This window comes from Mytilus galloprovincialis, chromosome 6 (genome assembly GCF_965363235.1).
Source record: "Mytilus galloprovincialis chromosome 6, xbMytGall1.hap1.1, whole genome shotgun sequence".
Lineage (NCBI taxonomy): Eukaryota > Metazoa > Mollusca > Bivalvia > Mytilida > Mytilidae > Mytilus > Mytilus galloprovincialis.
In genome coordinates, this window is record NC_134843.1 from 17,995,308 (window position 1) to 18,014,817 (window position 19,510).

General features: G+C 31.8%; 1 protein-coding gene across 1 annotated transcript; it reads left to right on the forward strand.

Moving 5' to 3' along the window:
• The first annotated feature begins 6,986 nt into the window (after positions 1–6,986).
• On the forward strand, positions 6,987–17,734 carry LOC143079101 (forkhead box protein F1-B-like). The gene is made up of 2 exons (XM_076254280.1): positions 6,987–8,292; positions 17,404–17,734. Exons 1-2 carry the CDS (start codon positions 7,215–7,217, stop codon positions 17,529–17,531), a joined length of 1,206 nt encoding a protein of 401 aa, XP_076110395.1. The 5' UTR covers positions 6,987–7,214; the 3' UTR covers positions 17,532–17,734.
• Positions 17,735–19,510: the final 1,776 nt, after the last annotated feature.

A 19,510-nucleotide genomic window follows, 5' to 3' on the forward strand; every position in this document is an offset into this window, starting at 1 on the left:
CGCGTTTGGCGTATATACAAAATTTAGTCCTGGTATCTATGATGAGTTTATTTAGTTTTGTTCTGCTATTTGTCTAACTCGGTTATGTCACAGTCTAGGAAAAGAGGACATAATTTACAGGATATCGGCAACGACAAGTGGAACATATACGTGATCATCTGTCACACATGCTGATATTCTTAAAACAACAAACGAAATCATGATCCATTGCGTATATTAAACTTTCGACGGAATGACTTCTAGTTTGTTAATTGCAACCCTTGTTTCAAAAGCTTCATTGTATAGTACGCATGAAATCGTCACCATTGAAATCATCAGGACATATTAACTTAATAATTGTTATTATACAAGTATGGCCTTCATGAAAAGTTAATATTATTAACCTAAGGAAAGGTTATTTTCCTCGAGGTTCGTAGTGCTGGAATGTTTCAACATCGAACCGGAAGGCTCACAATGTGGAAATTAAAACTCAAATAAAAAGTCATATGAAGATTTCGACCACCACAGCTATTTTGTAGATCTTTTCTTGCTAATCCTTTTTGTATCCAAAACTTTTATCCATCTATTATGGTTTTCAAGATAAAAGGCAAAATGGAAAATGGGGGAAATTGCCATTGAAGGGATTCTACTTCGAAAAGGAGTCGACCATTAATTTCCAAGTATACTGAAAAGAGGAGCTAAAGATACCAGAGGGACAGTCAAACTCATAGACCGAAAATAAACTGACAACGCCATAGCTAAAATAGAGAAAAGGACAAACAGAAAAACAATAGTACACAAGACACAACAAAGAAAACTTATGACTAAGCAACACAAACCCCACCAAAAACTAGGGTTGATCTCAGGTGCTGTGGAAGGGTCATGTACTTTTGTCCATCTGATGAGTTAAGCCTTTTTCAAGTGATTTTTATAGTTCGTTCTTATGTTGTACTGTTATACCACTGTCCAGGTTAGGGGGAGGGTTGGGATCCCGCTAACATGTTTAACCCCGCCACATTATGTATGTATGTGCCTGTTCCAAGTCAGGAACCTGTAATTCAGTGGTTGTCGTTTGTTTATGCGTTATATTTTTGTTTTTCGTTCATTTCTTTATATAAATAAGACCGTTAGTTTTCTCGTTTGAATTGTTGAAACATTGTCATTTCGGGACCTTTTAGAATGAAATTCAAAACAGTGTGGCTGTGGCCATTGATTGACACATTAAATTCATCCATTGACTGGGACAATTTACGTGAACGTTTGTCTGTAACGACCACTGTTCACGACGTACCTACGATAGACATTTAAACTGTGGGGTCACCAAAGGGTTTCTTAACGCCTTTAATTATAAAATAATTCGAAAAATTAATCAGGAATAACCTTTATGTTTTGATTTATATAATTGATATAAATCAAAACATCGTGTTATTTCTGATTAATTTTTCGAATTACTTCATTAAGGTGTTGAGAACCTTTGGTGACCCCATAGTTTAAGTGTCTTTAAAAAGTACATAGTGAGCAGTGGTCGTTACATACAAACGTTCACCTAAATTGTCCCAGTCAATGGATGAATTTAATGTGTCAATCAATGGCCACAGCCACACTGTTTTGAATTTCATTCTATAGCTGACTATGCGGTATGGGCTTTGCTCATTGTTGAAGGCCGTACTGTGACCTATAGTTGTTAATTTCTGTGTCATTTTGGTCTCTTGTGGACAGTTGTCTCATTGCCAATCATACCACATCTTCTTTTTTTATATCTTATGACTTATTCGTAGATCTTGTCCTGCTGATCATATTTGCTATTAAAACTTCTATCTATTATAATTTTTAAGATGATAAGCAAAACGCCAAAATATGGGGAAAATCACCATAAAAGGGCAATAATTTCAATATGGCGTCGCCAAACAATTTCAGTCATGTTTGCATTATGTGTAGACTTTGTCTTGCTGATCTTTTTGTTATTAAAAATTTCTTGCTTTCTATTATAATTTTCAAGATAAAGAGTAAACATGAAAATATGGAATAATTGGCAATAACTCCAATAGATCAAAAGTCATCTGACAGTTTTTATGTCAATAAACATAAGGTTTATTACCATTATTCCGAATATTTTCGTCCTGTCAGATTTTCTCTACATCTTTAACGGCTTTTCAGATAATAGCCAAACATTGCATTTTACCCGAAGTTCTATGTTTAGCAATGTCAACCATGTTGGTTGTCAGTTGTGATATATGTAAGGCGAACAGATGCCGACAGAGGACGACGACGCCGGATAACGGACGACGGATGTCAACGTGATGAGAAAAAAGAATCTGCAAATAAAGATAGCCTTTCGATTTAACAAACCTTAATTCTAATTTATTTGGGTTTTGAAAATAAATTGAAAACAAAGTTCATGTCATAAAATTCTTTTTTGAAATTCGTAGAATAAATAGGAGATACATAGGTTTTTTGTATAGTTTATTGTCCGTCTTTTCTTTGACTGATATACCATCCACACATTTAATTTTTTTTTTGTAATCGCAATTGACTGATCAAAAACAGTTCAAAGAAATTCTTAAGATCTAACATAGAACAATTCGACATCATACCATCAAAAAAAGTGTAAGGGAGTTTCTGATAATCTTCATAACTAGAGATTTATGTATGCCAGAACAAGTTGAAAAGCATTTAATTACCACGTGGAAATATAAGTAATTGGTTTTAACTTGAAATTACACATTAGTCGCCTACCACTGGTACTACCACATGTTTGAAGTACTTAGCGTAGAACACCGGGGATATGTTATATTTCTCTTGACATGATAATTATCAGAAATGTACGAGGGAAATTAACGAGAATGTTCATTTCAAAGCAGGAATTGAAAATCTGATAAATTGGACAAATAATCTGACACTTATCAAATTATTTAAGATAATTGCAGTTTCTGATGAATAGTTTTCAATAAGGTCTTACATTTTAAATAATGTACGAAGAAATCGACAAGACTGAACTATATGTACGATTGCGGCAGAGAAAAAATAAGTATACCTATAGAGTATTTTCAGGAGTCGAACAAAAAGAAATATACTATAACTTAAGTAGGCCAAACGAGACAAAGAGATGTATATTAAAAGAACATGCAAATATATGGGGGAAAAATATTGCACAAAATAATGATTTCCTCCGACTATTTATGTCGTCATGACACTAAATCTGTTGGATGTGTAATGGTTGATGATTTTTGTTTAAGTTGTTATTGGCTTCAAACTACCTCAGATTACTCTCAGATCTCAGATTTTTGTTATTGGGATGTACAAGTACCCGGCCACGTCCACTCTGTGTAATTGTTAGATGTATTTCTATTTGTATCCATGCATCTGATGAGTTAAGCCTTTTTCAACTGATGTTTATAGTTCGTACTTATGTTGTACTGTTACACCATATACTTTCCCATGTTGTGGGCCCGCTTACATGTTTAACGGTGACAAAAACTACGCACATTTTGTATGTTTGTATGTGCATGTACCTATAGTCAGGAGCATGAGTTTGGTATCTTTCGCAATTTTTCTTGTACAGAAATGTTTATGACTTTTCCTCTCATCTTTTTGGTGGAATTGATCGCTGCTGCATTTGGCTTAACTCAAAAGATCAGTAGTGGGCATAAAAATCATTAACATGAAACAATATGTACACAAAGCACCGAAATAAGAGAACTCGCGTTGGTAAATACATGTACGACGATATAAAAACACGAATGTTCTCCCAGACTAAAATATTAATTAGTACACATCTATATAACTGATTTAGTTTAGAGACGTTATAAACAGTATTAGAACCCATGACCTTATGCAATATGATTCTAGAAAACAGACTCGACAGGATAAAAAATCATCACTTGGCATATCTGTAGACGTACAAATGTTTATTTTTTCAAAATCAAAATCAATGTTGGTACCGATAAAAAAAATGTTTAAAAAAAAGATACGCTCGAGCCAGCCGACAATTTGTTTTGAAAAAGTAAATATAAAAGGTTTGAGAGTATCAAAACCATAAAAAATTGGCATAAATGTTTAAAGTGAAATCCTATATATTGTTGAATTGAGAGCTCTCCTCTGCATGGACTTACTATAATATTGTCTTGCATTTTCTCTCATGATTTTTTTTTTTACATTTTCCCCAAAAATGCACGAGGAAATTTGTGTACCAAAATATCTTCCTGTTGCCGTCTCTGTGAAGATCAGTTGATTTTATAATGTATTTATCAAGGGAGTTAATTTTAAGAAAAAAACGAAAACAGCAGTCTATAAATTACAGGCGTCCAAAACACTTCTCTGGATTTATCTTCATCATAATCGCTCAAAACCGAATATTCGAAAGTCTATGATGTATATATTAAAAGAACCAAAACAGTTGAAGAGCTATAAGGACTTAGAATCAATATGGCAAAATCTTTCTAAAGTCAACTTTGCCTGAGGGAGTAGAACCTTATAGTTTCTTAATAAATTATAAATTTATAAACGGACAATGTAAAAAAGGTACGTCATAAATCTTTGTAACTACCGAAGAACTGGCTACTGATTTGACAATACCTTCAGAGACTGATAGTCCACTTGCAGCGGTATCGACCCAGTGTTGTTTAAAATGAAAACAACGGTATAAATGTCATGTCTCCGAAGAGCTTTATACTTTTTACTTTAACCATGTAATTACTTCCATGCTACTTCTATGCTTTAACCTATATATATATATATATATATTTGTATTTGTATTTATTTCCACAATTTTAACGGTGTGCTTCTTGTGCAGTTTTCTATTAGTTCTGGAAAGTAAAATGTATATTTTGGCCTTTTGCTGTTGTGTGCTCTTTGGTCGGGTTGTTGTCTCTTTGACACATTCCCCATTTCCATTCTCAATTTTAATTTTATTTGAAAATTGTCCCCAATCTACATTATGATGTAAAAGAGCAAAGTCTTTTTAAAAGAAATTCACTGACCAATCTTCTTTAACTTATTATTGAAATAGCTGGGTATTTACTTGTGTTGTGTTGTAAAGTGTTTCAATATTCATATTTGTGTGTATTGGCTTGAGTGTCCTTTACCCACATGCCCTTGGTGACTACATGTTGCATATGGACAAAAATACTATTTGCTCATAAAAGCTGTTTATAAAATAGATGTGATGCTACTTCTGGTGTATGGTCAATAAACACCAGACATCATGCTTTAGTTATGCACATAATGGGTCCTCTATTGAAATAGAATATACCCTATCGACCGAAAAAATTATCGAGAAAATTGTAGATGCAATTGCATGCAAAGTCGTTATATTATTTGATATTAGAAATTCAGACGGACAAACTAGCCTCAATAACAGAAAAGAGAGGAAAACTGATGATAATAGGCTGTTGAAAATCTATTGGTTATCTGAGTGAAACGTCATTCTCAAAGATAACAATCTGCACTGTAAAACATCATGGTAGAAAAATATTCTTTGAACAAAAAAGAAATATAGTTTTTTATGCATGACGAACGTGTACTCAGTTTGAAAGTTAATTACTTAATATATATGTATTTTCATGATTGCCCTTGACATTTGTGGGAGTTTTTCATACTGATAACTCTTGTAAAATTAGGAAAAAAAGTTTTGAAAAAAAAGAATCAAAGCATCATTAAAAATACGTCATTACGAAACAGAAGAAGACTTCAGCGTGTGTGGTATCAGTAAGTAATTGAAGCCTGTATTTCATATGTGTCATTTTCCATACGATTTAATAAGTTTTTGACGATATCACGCCGAGGAAACTAGATAACCCCTGACCAATATATGATCATCTGATTGGTTGATTATGGAAACTTATGAGATAGGTGTGACCAATTTGTCGAAAAATGATTTCCTATGATAATCACCGAGAAATGCGCGTGTTATATACCGTCTGCTGACTGAAGATGGACATGATAATTCTGACATGACATAGCACCATTACGGTCATATCAGGCTGCCATCTTGTCCACAATGGCTATTTGGTAATAATATATTCAATTTCTTGGGACAACATTGCTTGATTTTTTTTTAATATTCTGACACTAGATGATGAGGATATCATGATGATGGCGAGGAAAAACAAGAACTCATAAAATGAAAGTAGAATCTTTAAAATAGCCTTTAGAGAGATCATGTGCTGTTATTAGAAAATTAAATGAAATTTGCGACCCAACATATCCGACCTTACATTTAAAGTCTAAATGAAATTGTATAGAGTAAGATGTTCTTCCATTTCCTTCAATTCTTATATCACCAAAAGTATGTCATTAGAATGGTTAACTTAAAAACTGTTTTCATGCACAAATACAATTATTTTTTAATGTTAAATTAATCTTAAAAACTTAAAAATTTTGTAAACGTGTGAAATATATATGTATATTATTTTATTTATTATTAGAATTTTTATGTATCTATTCAGTTCAGTATTTTTGTGATTATACTTTTTTCATATATTGTATCAGTCAAACAAATATCAAACGTATGCATAGTGAAAAAAATGTATAAATTATCCTTACCTCCATGTTCTACATAATTTAACAGTGAATTAAATAGGCTGTAATTGCATTATTAATACTCAATTTGTTTATTTTTGTTTAAATAAAATGTTTTGGTATTCATTTCATGTATTTATACTTCGCTTCTCGTTTTTCACAGCAAAATCACGTTAGAATCAAATAGTTTATTTTGTCAGAAGAAACTTCTTAGTTGGTTTTGTTAACGCCGAAACTATCAAAATATTTGGAACAAATTTAAATAAAAAAGTATAAACTTTATTTTTCATTGATATAAATGTGTATTAAAACTGTTTACTACGGAAATTAAACTCATTATCTATATATCTAAATAGTACCCTCCCAGCATCACGTCTGCTGACCAATCATATCGCGTGCAGAGTGCTTCATCGGCATCGCTTACGATGTTAATTTCTGTGCCAAATTATGCATAAAACTGAGATCAATGTCAGTATTATCTTAATCGTAGAAAACCATGTCTAACAAGTCATCATCTTATTGATAAGAATGCTTGATTTCGGAAAAGATTGATTTTCACATTTTCCAGTTTTACTTTTGATTGATTCTTCAAACTGTTTAAAATTTCTCGGATTTTATTGATACTGAAATCGACTTTTGAAGTGAACAGATTAGCCGGTGTTTATATAACTACTGTTTATAACTGTTTACAAATTGTGCAAGAATAATAATAAACAATGGCAGTATCGTGTGCTAACGAGATCACAGAACTTAGGCAAATGCAACTTCTGCCGCCAACTGACAATAAATTTGTTCCGAAGATCGAACCAGAGGGGTCAGACGATGAAAATGACTCGGAAGTTAGCTCGGAAGAGATTTCCACAACAACAAATTGTTCGCTTAGTCCAGATTCTCAATCTGTGGATCAAAAAGGAACGAAGAAATCAGGAGTTGGAGTTCGCCGACAAGAAAAACCACCATATTCTTACATTGCTTTGATAGTAATGGCAATTCAAGCTTCACCAAATAAAAGATGTACATTGAGTGAAATATACCAGTTTTTACAGCAACGGTTCCCATTCTTCAGAGGAGCATACCAAGGATGGAAAAATTCAGTTCGACATAATCTTTCTCTGAACGAATGCTTCATAAAGTTACCAAAAGGTCTGGGCCGTCCAGGAAAGGGACATTATTGGACGGTTGATCCAGGAGCAGAATTCATGTTTGAGGAGGGATCCTTCAGAAGACGACCGAGGGGTTTCAGACGAAAATGTCAAGCCTTAAAACCTTTCGGAATGCTAGGGATGAATGGAGCACCGAATATGATGGGACCACATTATGATCTTTTTCACCAGACTAGTAATATGAATGCAATGAATATGCCATGCACTGGAGGTGTTCCACAGTCTTACGACACCAACAACCATATAATGCCGTCTGCTAATTCTACTTTACCTCACTGTAACTATACACCTATGGGACAACAAAGTCCGAACGTCAACGTAAATTGTAGTTTTAATATGACAGTAAATGGTCGTTATGGCTCTTCCGGCTGTGGTATGCCTGGTTTAGAAAATGACTATATGACAAATTCTAATAATTTGACACCTTCAATGTATGAAAGAGACCATAATACAATGCAAAACATTTCTAATTCATGGAACGCACAAAGAGCTTATTTAAAGCAACAACAGATGAGTCCATCCGGAAGCACTGGTTCCCTCCACAGTATGTCGCCTTCTAGTTCCGGTGACCATTCTCCATACGGACCAAATCCACCAAGTTCTTCAGAAGCCATGGATTTAGCATTAGCCGGTAAATATTTTTAGCTATTTTTTTTATACTTTTTACAATACAAAGTTGGAACCAAATAAGCATGAATGATAGGACAAAAACATTTGTATATAAGCATTTGTTGCCTTGAAATGTATGAAATGTTCGGGCGAATATTTTTGTAAATTCTGATATCACAGACGTTTGTACATCAAAATTTTGACTAAAACCGACCAAGACTACAGAAAAAAATGTATTAAAATCTCTGACGGCGGAAATTTTGAACTGGACTTCCGTATTTATAAAAAAAAAAATCATAGTTTGAAAATTATTTTTTGGTGTAATGAACCCGCTTTGTAATATCCGACATAACTATTGAATACGGTTTGACGATTTGTTCTTTATTTTTTCTAATTTATTTACATACAAAAATTAAATCTTATACAAATAGTTTGAGAGTTTTCTTAAATATTAACATCCTAAAAGAAACTAAAATAATTTCTTTCGCCAATATATTTTAACAAAGCAGTCAAAACATGTGGTAAAATCGGGAAATACATTAATTACAAATATCTACTTGGTATATGACACTATCTTTTTTACTCATGTCTGAAAAAGCCAAATAGTTTTTGATAAGATACATTGACAAATTTTAAACTTACAGAAAAATTCTGTTCCAAAAGATAAGGTTTGAAAAATGGTTCTTTCGTTATATTCCCAAGGAATCTGAAAGAGCTTTAGAGTTTTGCGGTTTGCGGTTTGTTCTGCTTTTTTCGAAATTGTAAATTCGTCCCTTTAAGTAAAATTATCATACCTATATATAAAAAAAGAAGCAATATTTCTTGAAAACTCTTATAATATTTGGTGGAAACTCCATTCATCTTCTCGGTGAAATATAACATCTGTAATTTTTTTATTGAGAAAACAATCATTTGATCAGAATTTGTCAAAATTAGTTAGAATATATATTGGCGGGGAATTCTAATAAATCTCTTCACTGCGGGAGTACGACATGGCACGAGATTTACCCTTTTAGCGTCAGTGTCGTATCATCATTGTCACAGTAGGCGGTTCTACAGATTTTAACAGAAGATACGTTAATCCTGCAGTTAATAAATTAATGAAGGGTTATAATCATTATTATTTTTGCATAATCCATTTATCTTCTGTGTGATTACAACCATAATGATGATTTTTAAACAAATAATGTTTATGCACTTAATATATGTAAGTTTTGAAATGTGGGTCCTCTAAACGTTATAAGAAAATGTTTCTGTTCAAAATCATTATTGTATTTCATATTAAAAAAAATGAAGAAGATGTGGTATAATCGACATTGAGACAACTATCCACAGAGGCAAGGGCCCAGTTTCAAGAAGATGTCTTAGGACTAAGACATGTCTTAGATGACAAAAAAGGTAGCAACTATAGGTTTTTAAATAAAACTGTTACTGTTTTTCTTCAATACCGATTTCACGAGTTTTTTCATATACTGCATTATCTTTTATATACAAACTGAAGTTTTTTATGTTATTTTCCTTTGAAGAGTTTTATATAAATTAATTTGGTCGAATTTCAAAAGGCTATTATAAAACTATTTATGAAAAATGCAAAAACTATTGCAAATCTATGTAAAAAAAAAATCCACATTATGGTCTTTTATGAGAAATAAAATTATTAGTATTTTTTGTTAGTGTATTTGTTAAAAGATAAGGGGTTATTTAGAATCAAACCAAGGATTTCTCTCACTATACACATCCTTGGTCAAACCAATTATTTAAATCGTTCATTTTATCGCTATCAAACTTGTATCAAAAATATGTTAATTTGAAGAAAAAAAATATCATTTAATATTTTACATCCTTGGCTTTTGAGTATTTGACTTTTAGTGTTCCAGAAAAAAAAGCGCCTAGGACGCATGAAATTGATAAAGCGTTGTTTTCATTTTTAAGATATCAGAAAATTGAGATATATCTTTTGAATTTTAACATTCAACTCTTTTACATCTTTGGCTTTTGAATATTTGGCTTTTAGCGTTCCTAGTGAAGGTAAATTCAGAAAAGGCGCATCGAACGCATGAAATTTATAAAGCATTGTTTTCTATTTTTAAATGTTAAAAAATCATGTTTTACAAACTGTTCTTTAACCTTATAATTTCATACGAGTCAAAAGTTTTCTTTTATATAAATGAAAATTGCTGGTTCTATATACTCACTTAGCTGATAACATTCTTATAAAAACAATAAGTTTTATTGGAATTTAATGAAGTTTACTATAGAAACAAAACACTCGCTCTCTGAAAGTCTTTAATCTTTTCCCAGCAGAGTGAAAGCTAATCGTATCCATCACTACTTTGTTGTAAAATTATTATCCTCTAATTTATCTCTGCCATGTTCTATTATCACCTCAAATAGATTTTTGGAGGTTGTTTGTTTATACAGGGAATTGGTCGGAGTCTTTGTACCTCCGATACCGTTGTGAAGTAACCACGGATAGTACTTCCCTTGGCGTATTGGTATCTAGTTAGACCGCGGTCATATTTCGTGATATTATGGAAAGTAAATAAATAAATAAAATTCTGGAAATATTTATCCTGTGATGGTCACGATTGTTCTAGTATTTTAAAACATCTGTTGTTCGTGTGTATTGTAGAGTATTTCTCAAACTAACAATAGTGTTGATATTTTAAGAAGAGGTTTTATTATTTCATAAAATACCAACCATTCGAGATGAGGTTTTTTACTTGAAGCCGGTTTGTGGTAAAAACAAAAATGTCAAATTATTCCCTGAATAGCATAAAAAAATTGTATGCATTTAGAACTCCTAAATCTGAATATAAAAATATATATGTAGCATTGGAGTTATGTTTGGGGAAATCAAACGGTAAAAATCGGCGAGGAACTTGTATTTTTTTTTACTAAATATTGCCGTTTCTCTAAAATCCATAAACATACCATTTGTTCTAAATGATATTTCGTTGCTGTAAAAAAAAATCGTTTTAACGATATGAAAATATAAGAGGGTCGCCGGATTCCTTTTGCTCCTTTTAACATGTAAGTTTATGTGTTATTTATGGAAAAGAAAAACACGAAAAAATTTCCGATATTTCAATTGGACACTTGTTACACAATGCATATCGACTCGTTCGTTTCTTCTGGGAAGGAAGCCTCTGGTGGCCCCCTAATATTTTCGAATCATTAAAACGAAAAAGTTTACAGCAGTAACGAATCGTCTGTGGACTTATTTTCGAGATATAAATACGTAATTTAAATAGAAAACTAACATTTATGTTTCTTTTTACGTTAATTCTATACATAGTAAAAGTATTTATTTCTATAATTAATTCTATCTTTGAAGTTATAATTGCTACATAATTTTTATATGTTCAGTTGCAGTTTAACGAGTATATATGAATGCATGGAAACTTAGAAACAAAAAGAAATATCGCCCTAGTATGTTTACTTTCCTTAAATAATTCGTTATTTATGAGCATTCTTCAGAAAAATATATTTATTTGGTGACTTAAAAAACCGTTGTTAAATAATTATGCGTATGCTAAGAGTACCCCCTTTCCCCCCTTCCCCCCCCCCTTTTCCCCCCACCCCCGCCCCAAACCTCCATTATCGAATTCCAAATTATTTATGTGTCAAAATCCAATAAAAAGAAATTAGCTACATATATAGCTTTCGCCATATTAACCAATGAAAGATGAAAAAAACATTGTAGTCGGATATTATTTGGCATATTTTAAATTCCATTCTACGTTTCTATGAATTGTTGGACGACCGATCATATTTTGAAACTAAATTGTTTATTCATTCAAATCTGGAAACAGGTTAATTCCAAAAGTCTTTAGGGAATGGCGGTATTTTTTTTATAGCTTCCCCAATTTTTTTTTAGCAATCGAATCCGAAGAACTATGAATCAATATGTAGTTGGCCGAATGAGTTATATTCGTTAAACATGGATTTTTTTAAAACTAGTTCACGAACATTGAAATTTCTTTCGATTTATGAAAATATACTAAAAAAAAGAAATATGTTATGATTGCCAATGAGACAACTGTCCACAATAGACCAAATGATATAGAAAGAAACAACAATAAGTCATCGTGCGGCCTTTAACAATGAGCAAAGCCGATATCGCCTAGTCGAATTGACAAAATAAAACAATACAAACAAGAAAACTTACGGCCTAATTTATGTGCAAAATAAGGAATGGAAAACAAATATGTAGCACAGCAAAAACGGCAACCACTGAATTACAGGCTCCTGATTTGAGACGCATGTGTATGCAGTGTCCACATAAATAAATAAACAAATGCATACATAAACGAATATAATAAATTAATAAATAAATAAATAAATAAATAAATGGATTAATTAATTAAAAAACAGATAAACAAACAAACAAATAAATAAATAAATAGAAAATAGAAAATAAATAAATAAATAAATAAATAAATGGATTAATTAATTAAAAAACAAATAAACAAACAAACAAATAAATAAATGTTTAAATAAAAAAATAAATAAAAAACAAAATAAGATACTGAATAAACAAATAAAAAATAAAATAAAATACTTAACAAATAAATAAAAATAAGCATTTGAATCAGCAAAACTACAACTGTTTTTTTTTTCTTCTTATTGAAATGTAAAATCTGAAATTTTTTCAAGCATTTGCAACATATTGAAACGGTTGAAATATCTGTATTTGTCTATGAGATAAGACTAATGGGGTTCTAATTTTATGCCATTAGTACGCGATAAAGTTTCTACTTCACGCTGACCATGATGTAAACTGACAGAGTTAATGAATCTGACATGGATTACAGCTGGTCAGTGGTATAGCCCATCATCTATATATCATCTCATCACATTAGTAAATCATTACTTGGTCAATTTTGGACATTCTCCAAGGAAAAAATGTATTAATCGGCGGTTAATGAGTGGGCAGTATTATTCATCCATTCGTAAAGATCCCCACCAGTCCTGGAATAAATTCATAAAAAGTTTTTGAAAAGAATGCATTTTTATTTTGGAAAGGCTAAATAGTTATATTACAAGAACTATAAAATTCACCATTTACCTAATATTTAACTAAATGAATTTTTTAATTTAGAATAAACTAAATAAGAACCAGCAATTGGTTTATCGGTTAATATATATATATATATATATAAAGGAAGATGTGGTATGATTGCAACTAGAGACAACTCTCCCCTAAGAGACCAAATGAAACAGACATTAGCAGCAATAGTTCACCGTACGTCCTTCAACAATGAGCAAATCACATACTGCATTATCAGCTAGTAAAGACCACGAAATCTAACTGAAGTCTATGGGAGTAGTATATATGTCAACAGTACTTCTTCTAACGATAATCTGTTTACCAAACATTTTAAGCGAATATTTTTTTCGATATGCTTACAATTAAATGGTATTTTATTTGATATATGATTGAATATCAAATGTAAAAAATAAATAAATTTGCAATTACATCAAACGGAACAAAAACCATTGAAAAATACAACAAAAGATATAAAATATGGGAAAGAATAATGCGTATATTCTATATATTGTTAACTCATACGTTGCTCATAGATCTTTTGCGATAGTTTACATTTTGTATTTCCAAAATATTTTACAAAGAGTGCAAACATTTTAACAATAGGACAGACCATGTTTATTTATTTTTTTTTTCATGGATTTACACTCTGTATATTTATTCATTTATTTATTTTTTATTTTTTAATGTTGCACACAGCTTTAAAAAGATATAGAAAAATTATTAAATAGATTGTATAAGAAAAATAAATTTAGAAAATTAAAAAAAAAAATATATCCATATTACACTTGTTTAAAAAACATCAACTAATATAAACAATACGAGGATTTAGTATGATTGCCAATGACAACTTTCCACCAGACACCAAATGACTCAGAAGTTAACAACTATAGATCAGCGTACAGCATTCAACAATGAGCAAAACCTTTACCGCAAAGTAAGCTATAAAAGGCCCCTCAATGACAAAATTTAAAGCAGTTCAAACAAACAAAAAAACTGATGGCCTGATTTATTTTCAAAAAAATAAACGAAATACATAAATGATATATAAAGAACTTTTTCAGTTTCAGTTTTAAATTAAAAAAAAAATGGAATCGTTAGACTGATTTGCAGTTGTTTTACTCAAGTCTAAAAAAAAAATCATTTTTTTGTTCATTTTTTCTTCTCGTCTTTTTATAGCAAAGATAAATATCAAAAGTTTTAACACAACATGATACAATATCACAACCATAAAACCTTTATAATCCAGATTAATGATAAATCTTTCTTTTGTTTTAATAGGAATATATATCTGATAAGTAAAGTGGATAAGAAAATTTCAAAAGAATATATGTATTAAATATATTGTTTCATCTTTTCTTTTTACAATTAAAATATTTACAAAAAAGTAATTTTTGTATCAAAACGTGGACCACCAAGATGGAATATTGTGGATGACTATAAAATATAATACACAAAGTTAACTTCTGTTTTCATTGCTTTTCTTTCTTTTAAATCGGTTTTACTATCTTATAACTTTGACATTTAGAGCTGTAATGCACTTGCAGAGCGAGTAATATAAATTTAGAGTCTTTGACGGAGAAAATATATTAGACGCAAAACGCACCACGAAAACTGACGGGAGATCCGCCGCAGTATGTAGACCACCAAGAAAAGATCATCTTTTCGTTACTAATCTGACCTCTAGGGTGTTAAAACAACAACTAAATTATCATATGACATCAGTCAGGGTAGTTAATTTCAATTTGGCATCGCTATGATTTACTGCAACAATTTGCTTTACATTGGTCTTTCTTGAACCTAATCGAAATGACAAATAGAAAAAAAAGTCAAGAAATGAGGGAGATGTATATCGTAAACAAAAAACAGAATCTTTGTTCTATCTTTATATTCACATGCAAACTATATTTAAATTAATTGTACATAATACGTTTGACATCTCTTCTTCACAGTTTATATCTTATCATTCATGATAGTAATTATTTTGCACTTAATAACTTTGTTGCGTTTGTTGCTATTTGATTTCAAGGAGCTATAAACCTTCTTTTTTATACACAGTAGATGATTTTTTAGTGTATTACACTTAATGAAAACAATGTATGATATATAATTGACATAGGGAGTGCTCGATTTGTCCCTCCTGGAAGTATTGGAAAGTACTTATACACTCAGTAACCATGTGTCACGTGTATACCATATGCCTCTAACTAAGATAAAAACGGTACAATTTATTCGTCACGTAATGTATCGTGTCTTTTGATAATTTACATGAAAAATGTTTTGTGCCATGGACAAGCAACTGGAACGACAGAAAACTTGATTATATTCATGAGTCCATTGTTCTCTGCATAAAATAGATGATATGGAAGCAAATCGAGTCGGTGTCATATGAGTTATATATATGATTTAGTATGCTAGTCAGATAAACTTTTTGCACTTACCTCTCTTTTCGTTTTCTTTAACAGATGTAACTTGTCATTTAATATTTTTGAGTCACTTTCAACACTTTTTATATACCTTAGGCAGCAACCATTTGATTTTCTGGGGGGGGGGGGGGGGGGGGGGGGCTATGGTTTTTTTTGGAAAAAAAGTTTGTTTCCAGTTTTTGGAGACAAAAATAATTTGTTTTTGATTCTGAGAAAAAAAATTTGTTTGTTTAACCCTCAGCTGCCACTATATGTAATGCTAAAATTGAAAGAAAAAAATTGTTTTCGACTTGTCGCGAAAAAAAAATAGATTGTTTTTCGCCGCAGGCGAAAAAAAAATTTGTCCAGAAAAAAAAACCATAGTCCCCCCCAGAAAATCAAATGGTTGCTGCCTTAGCTAATATTGTGTTAAATAATTCGGCAAACATGATACTACTGTCTTTCCAATTAAATTGTGATCATCGGCGGTTAGTGCCAAGCATTTTATTCGTATCGATATTTCTGCTGTTTCTGTCACACACACTCTCTACCCCACCTACCCCCTTGACTTGGAATGTCCCCATCCCGTTAATAGCAGGTTATACGACTTTCGATATATTCTAGAGTCGACAAAATTATTTAAAGGTATTATTTGGGATCATGTTAATCGAATGCAGCAGAGGTGCATTTAAAAACCCCGTTTATCACTTGGCTGAGGGGGGGGGGGTGTGGTGTCGGCTACGAACAGCTATGTTTCGGCCATCTCAGGATGAAAAACGCTGAAATGCATCATAGGGTTTTCCTCCATTTGTCTGTTACAAACAAATTACATAAAATTGTTAATTGGCTATGCATGCCATGGTTTCAATATTTTTTTTACAATGCAGAATTTTCCACGTGGTAAAAATTTGTGTTATTTCAACGGAAAAAAAATAAATCGTAATTTCTTTAGTATGCAATGATGCCCGAATGTAAATATTTCGAATTCTTCAATAGAAATGTTTCGAGTTTTGAACATAATGGAGTTTTGATATCTTTTATGTACAAGACATGTGTATTTTGTAGTTTTTATAAAAAGTTATCAAAGGTACCAGGATTATAATTTAGTACGCCAGACGCGCGTTTCGTCTACATAAGACTCACCAGTGACGCTCATATCAAAATATTTATAAAGTCAAACGAGTACAAAGTTGAAGAGCATTGAGGATTCAAAATTCCAATATAAAGGGATATTCTAAAATTGTGAAAAAAAGAGATTGAAATAAATAGTTTTTGTACACCACGGCCATTTTCAAACAGTCTTTTAAATCTCCGGGGTATCACAGCTTCATCGAAGTTTCAGGCTTTCCGTAAAGATATATATATATATATATATATGTGAAGTTTTTTTTATTATAAACAATGTGAGCTTTTTAGCCCAAGGAAAGGAGGTGCTGTCGTTGATGCCTCAGCAGTATCAAATCCAAAAGAGTAAAGGATACAAAAATTAATATCTTGGAGAGTGGTATATTGTATTCTTAACAAATGATAAACATTTACCTTACTGAAGTGGAAGATTCGGTCGAATTGGGTTTAAATATTTATATATATATATATATATATATATATATATGTATAACTGACAAGAAAACAACTACAGTAAAGTATCCATAGTCTAAACTCTTTCTTTTATTATCAGGTATGAGACTACAGAACCCAGTTTATAACCAGACCACTACATGTGACCGGAAGCCATATGTCTACTATGGCTCAAACGGAATGTCATCAACACTTCACCCTGCATATTATGAAAAGTGCTCAATGTAACAACCAGATGCTATGTATAGTGACAACTGGCAGCAAGTTTAGAAACCGAAAAAGAACAGTAAAAGAGAATTTTCCTGATTTTTTCAAAGTTGTGTACAGAATTATTATGTTGTAAGATACTGTTGTACTTTGCTATTGTCGACACACATTGTAATTGTTAGACTACAGATATATAAATTATAAAATATATATATATATGTTTACTCAGTTTTGTTACAATAATTGATGTAAGTATATATAAGATACATTCATAACCCGATTTGGTTTATTTGATATAAACCAATGTGTTATCGTTACTGCAAAATGATAGATTTCAATAATTTAGGCCTTGAATTTAGAAAAAAACATGATAAATGCTGAATATCCCATTATATTTATCGACTCTGTGATGTAGTTCAAATATATATTAACTGGAAGAGGAAGTGGGTCGTACAACAATGAGACAGCAACATAACAACTAAAAAAAACCAAAAGACTAGTTGGGGTCAATATATATATACAAACAACACTGTTTCCATAGTACGTGGATGCCCTACTCGCACTATAATTTTCCATGTTCAGAGGACCGTGAAATTGGGGTCAAAACTTTAATTTGGAATTAAAATTAGAAAAATCATATCATAGGGAACATGTGTACTAAGTTTCAAGTAGATGTGACTTTAACTTCATCAAAAACTACCTTGACCAAAAACTTTAACCTGAACTTTTCACTTTCATTTTCTATGTTCAGTGGACCATGAAATTTAGGTCCAATCTATAATTTGGCATAAAAATTAGAAAGATCATATCATGGGGAACATGTGTACTAAGTTTCAAGTGGATTGGACTTCAACTTCATCAAAAACTACATTGACCAAAAACTTTAACCTGAAGTGGGACGAACGGACGCACGGACGGACGAACGGACGAACGAACGGAGGCACAGACCAGTAAACATAATGCCCCTCTACTATCGTAGGTGGGGCATAAAAAATAATTGCAGCAAGCTTACAATATAGATGTGAAGGCAACAATGTACTTACTGAATTATACGTATATGGACAAGAAAGTATATGTGATACGTGATTCTCGATTTGTCATTTCCAGGAACATAAGTTGGTAAAGTTTGGACGAGTATCTAAGCTATAGGATTTTAAGAACATAAATATGATATCCATGCATAGGAAAACATTAGACGAAGATTTACCCGTAACAAATAAAGTTTAATGACAAGCAATCAAAATTATGGTAAAACAAAACTGCTGAATCTTGGAAAGTTCTTTTTTATTGGAGCTTGCATGAAAGCTTGTTTTCCTGCGTAATTTCTCAGTGGCGGATCCAACCATTTTAAAAAAAGGGGGGGTCCCAACCCAGAGTAAAGGAGGGGTTCCAACTATATGCTCCCATTCAAATGCATTGATAGGCCAAAAAAGGGGGTTCAAACCCCCGGACCCCCCCCCCCTTGGATCCGCCACTGTTTCTTGATCAACTACTTGGCATATATTGTTCATAGAAAATTATAACAAGACGGCAATATATATGTTTCTATTTAAAAACTCATAAAAGATCCATGAAAAAAAAGGACAAGTATTTCAAAATATCTTCTTGGACACAGACTTTGACAATTCTTACCACCATAGTGGAAACTTATAGAAATGTAAATAAAAGGAAAAATGTTGACATTGTTACGAACGAGAAGACCAACACTAAACGACTTTTTTGTCATGGATACTTTTTTCATGAAAGACAAGTGGTTTATGGCGCCCATGTTAGGTTTTGATTAGTTGCACGTGGGTCTGCATCTGCAGTCTGGTTGCAAGAAATATTGCATCACATATACTACGTTACATAACTTATATGCATATGTTCATCGTCTGAAAAAGAACACGTTGACTGCAGACATAAATTGGATATTTTAATATTGTAGTAATAGTCTGTAACTTTGAGAATGGAAATTGGGAATATATGCCAAAGTGACAACAACCCGACCAAAGAGCAGA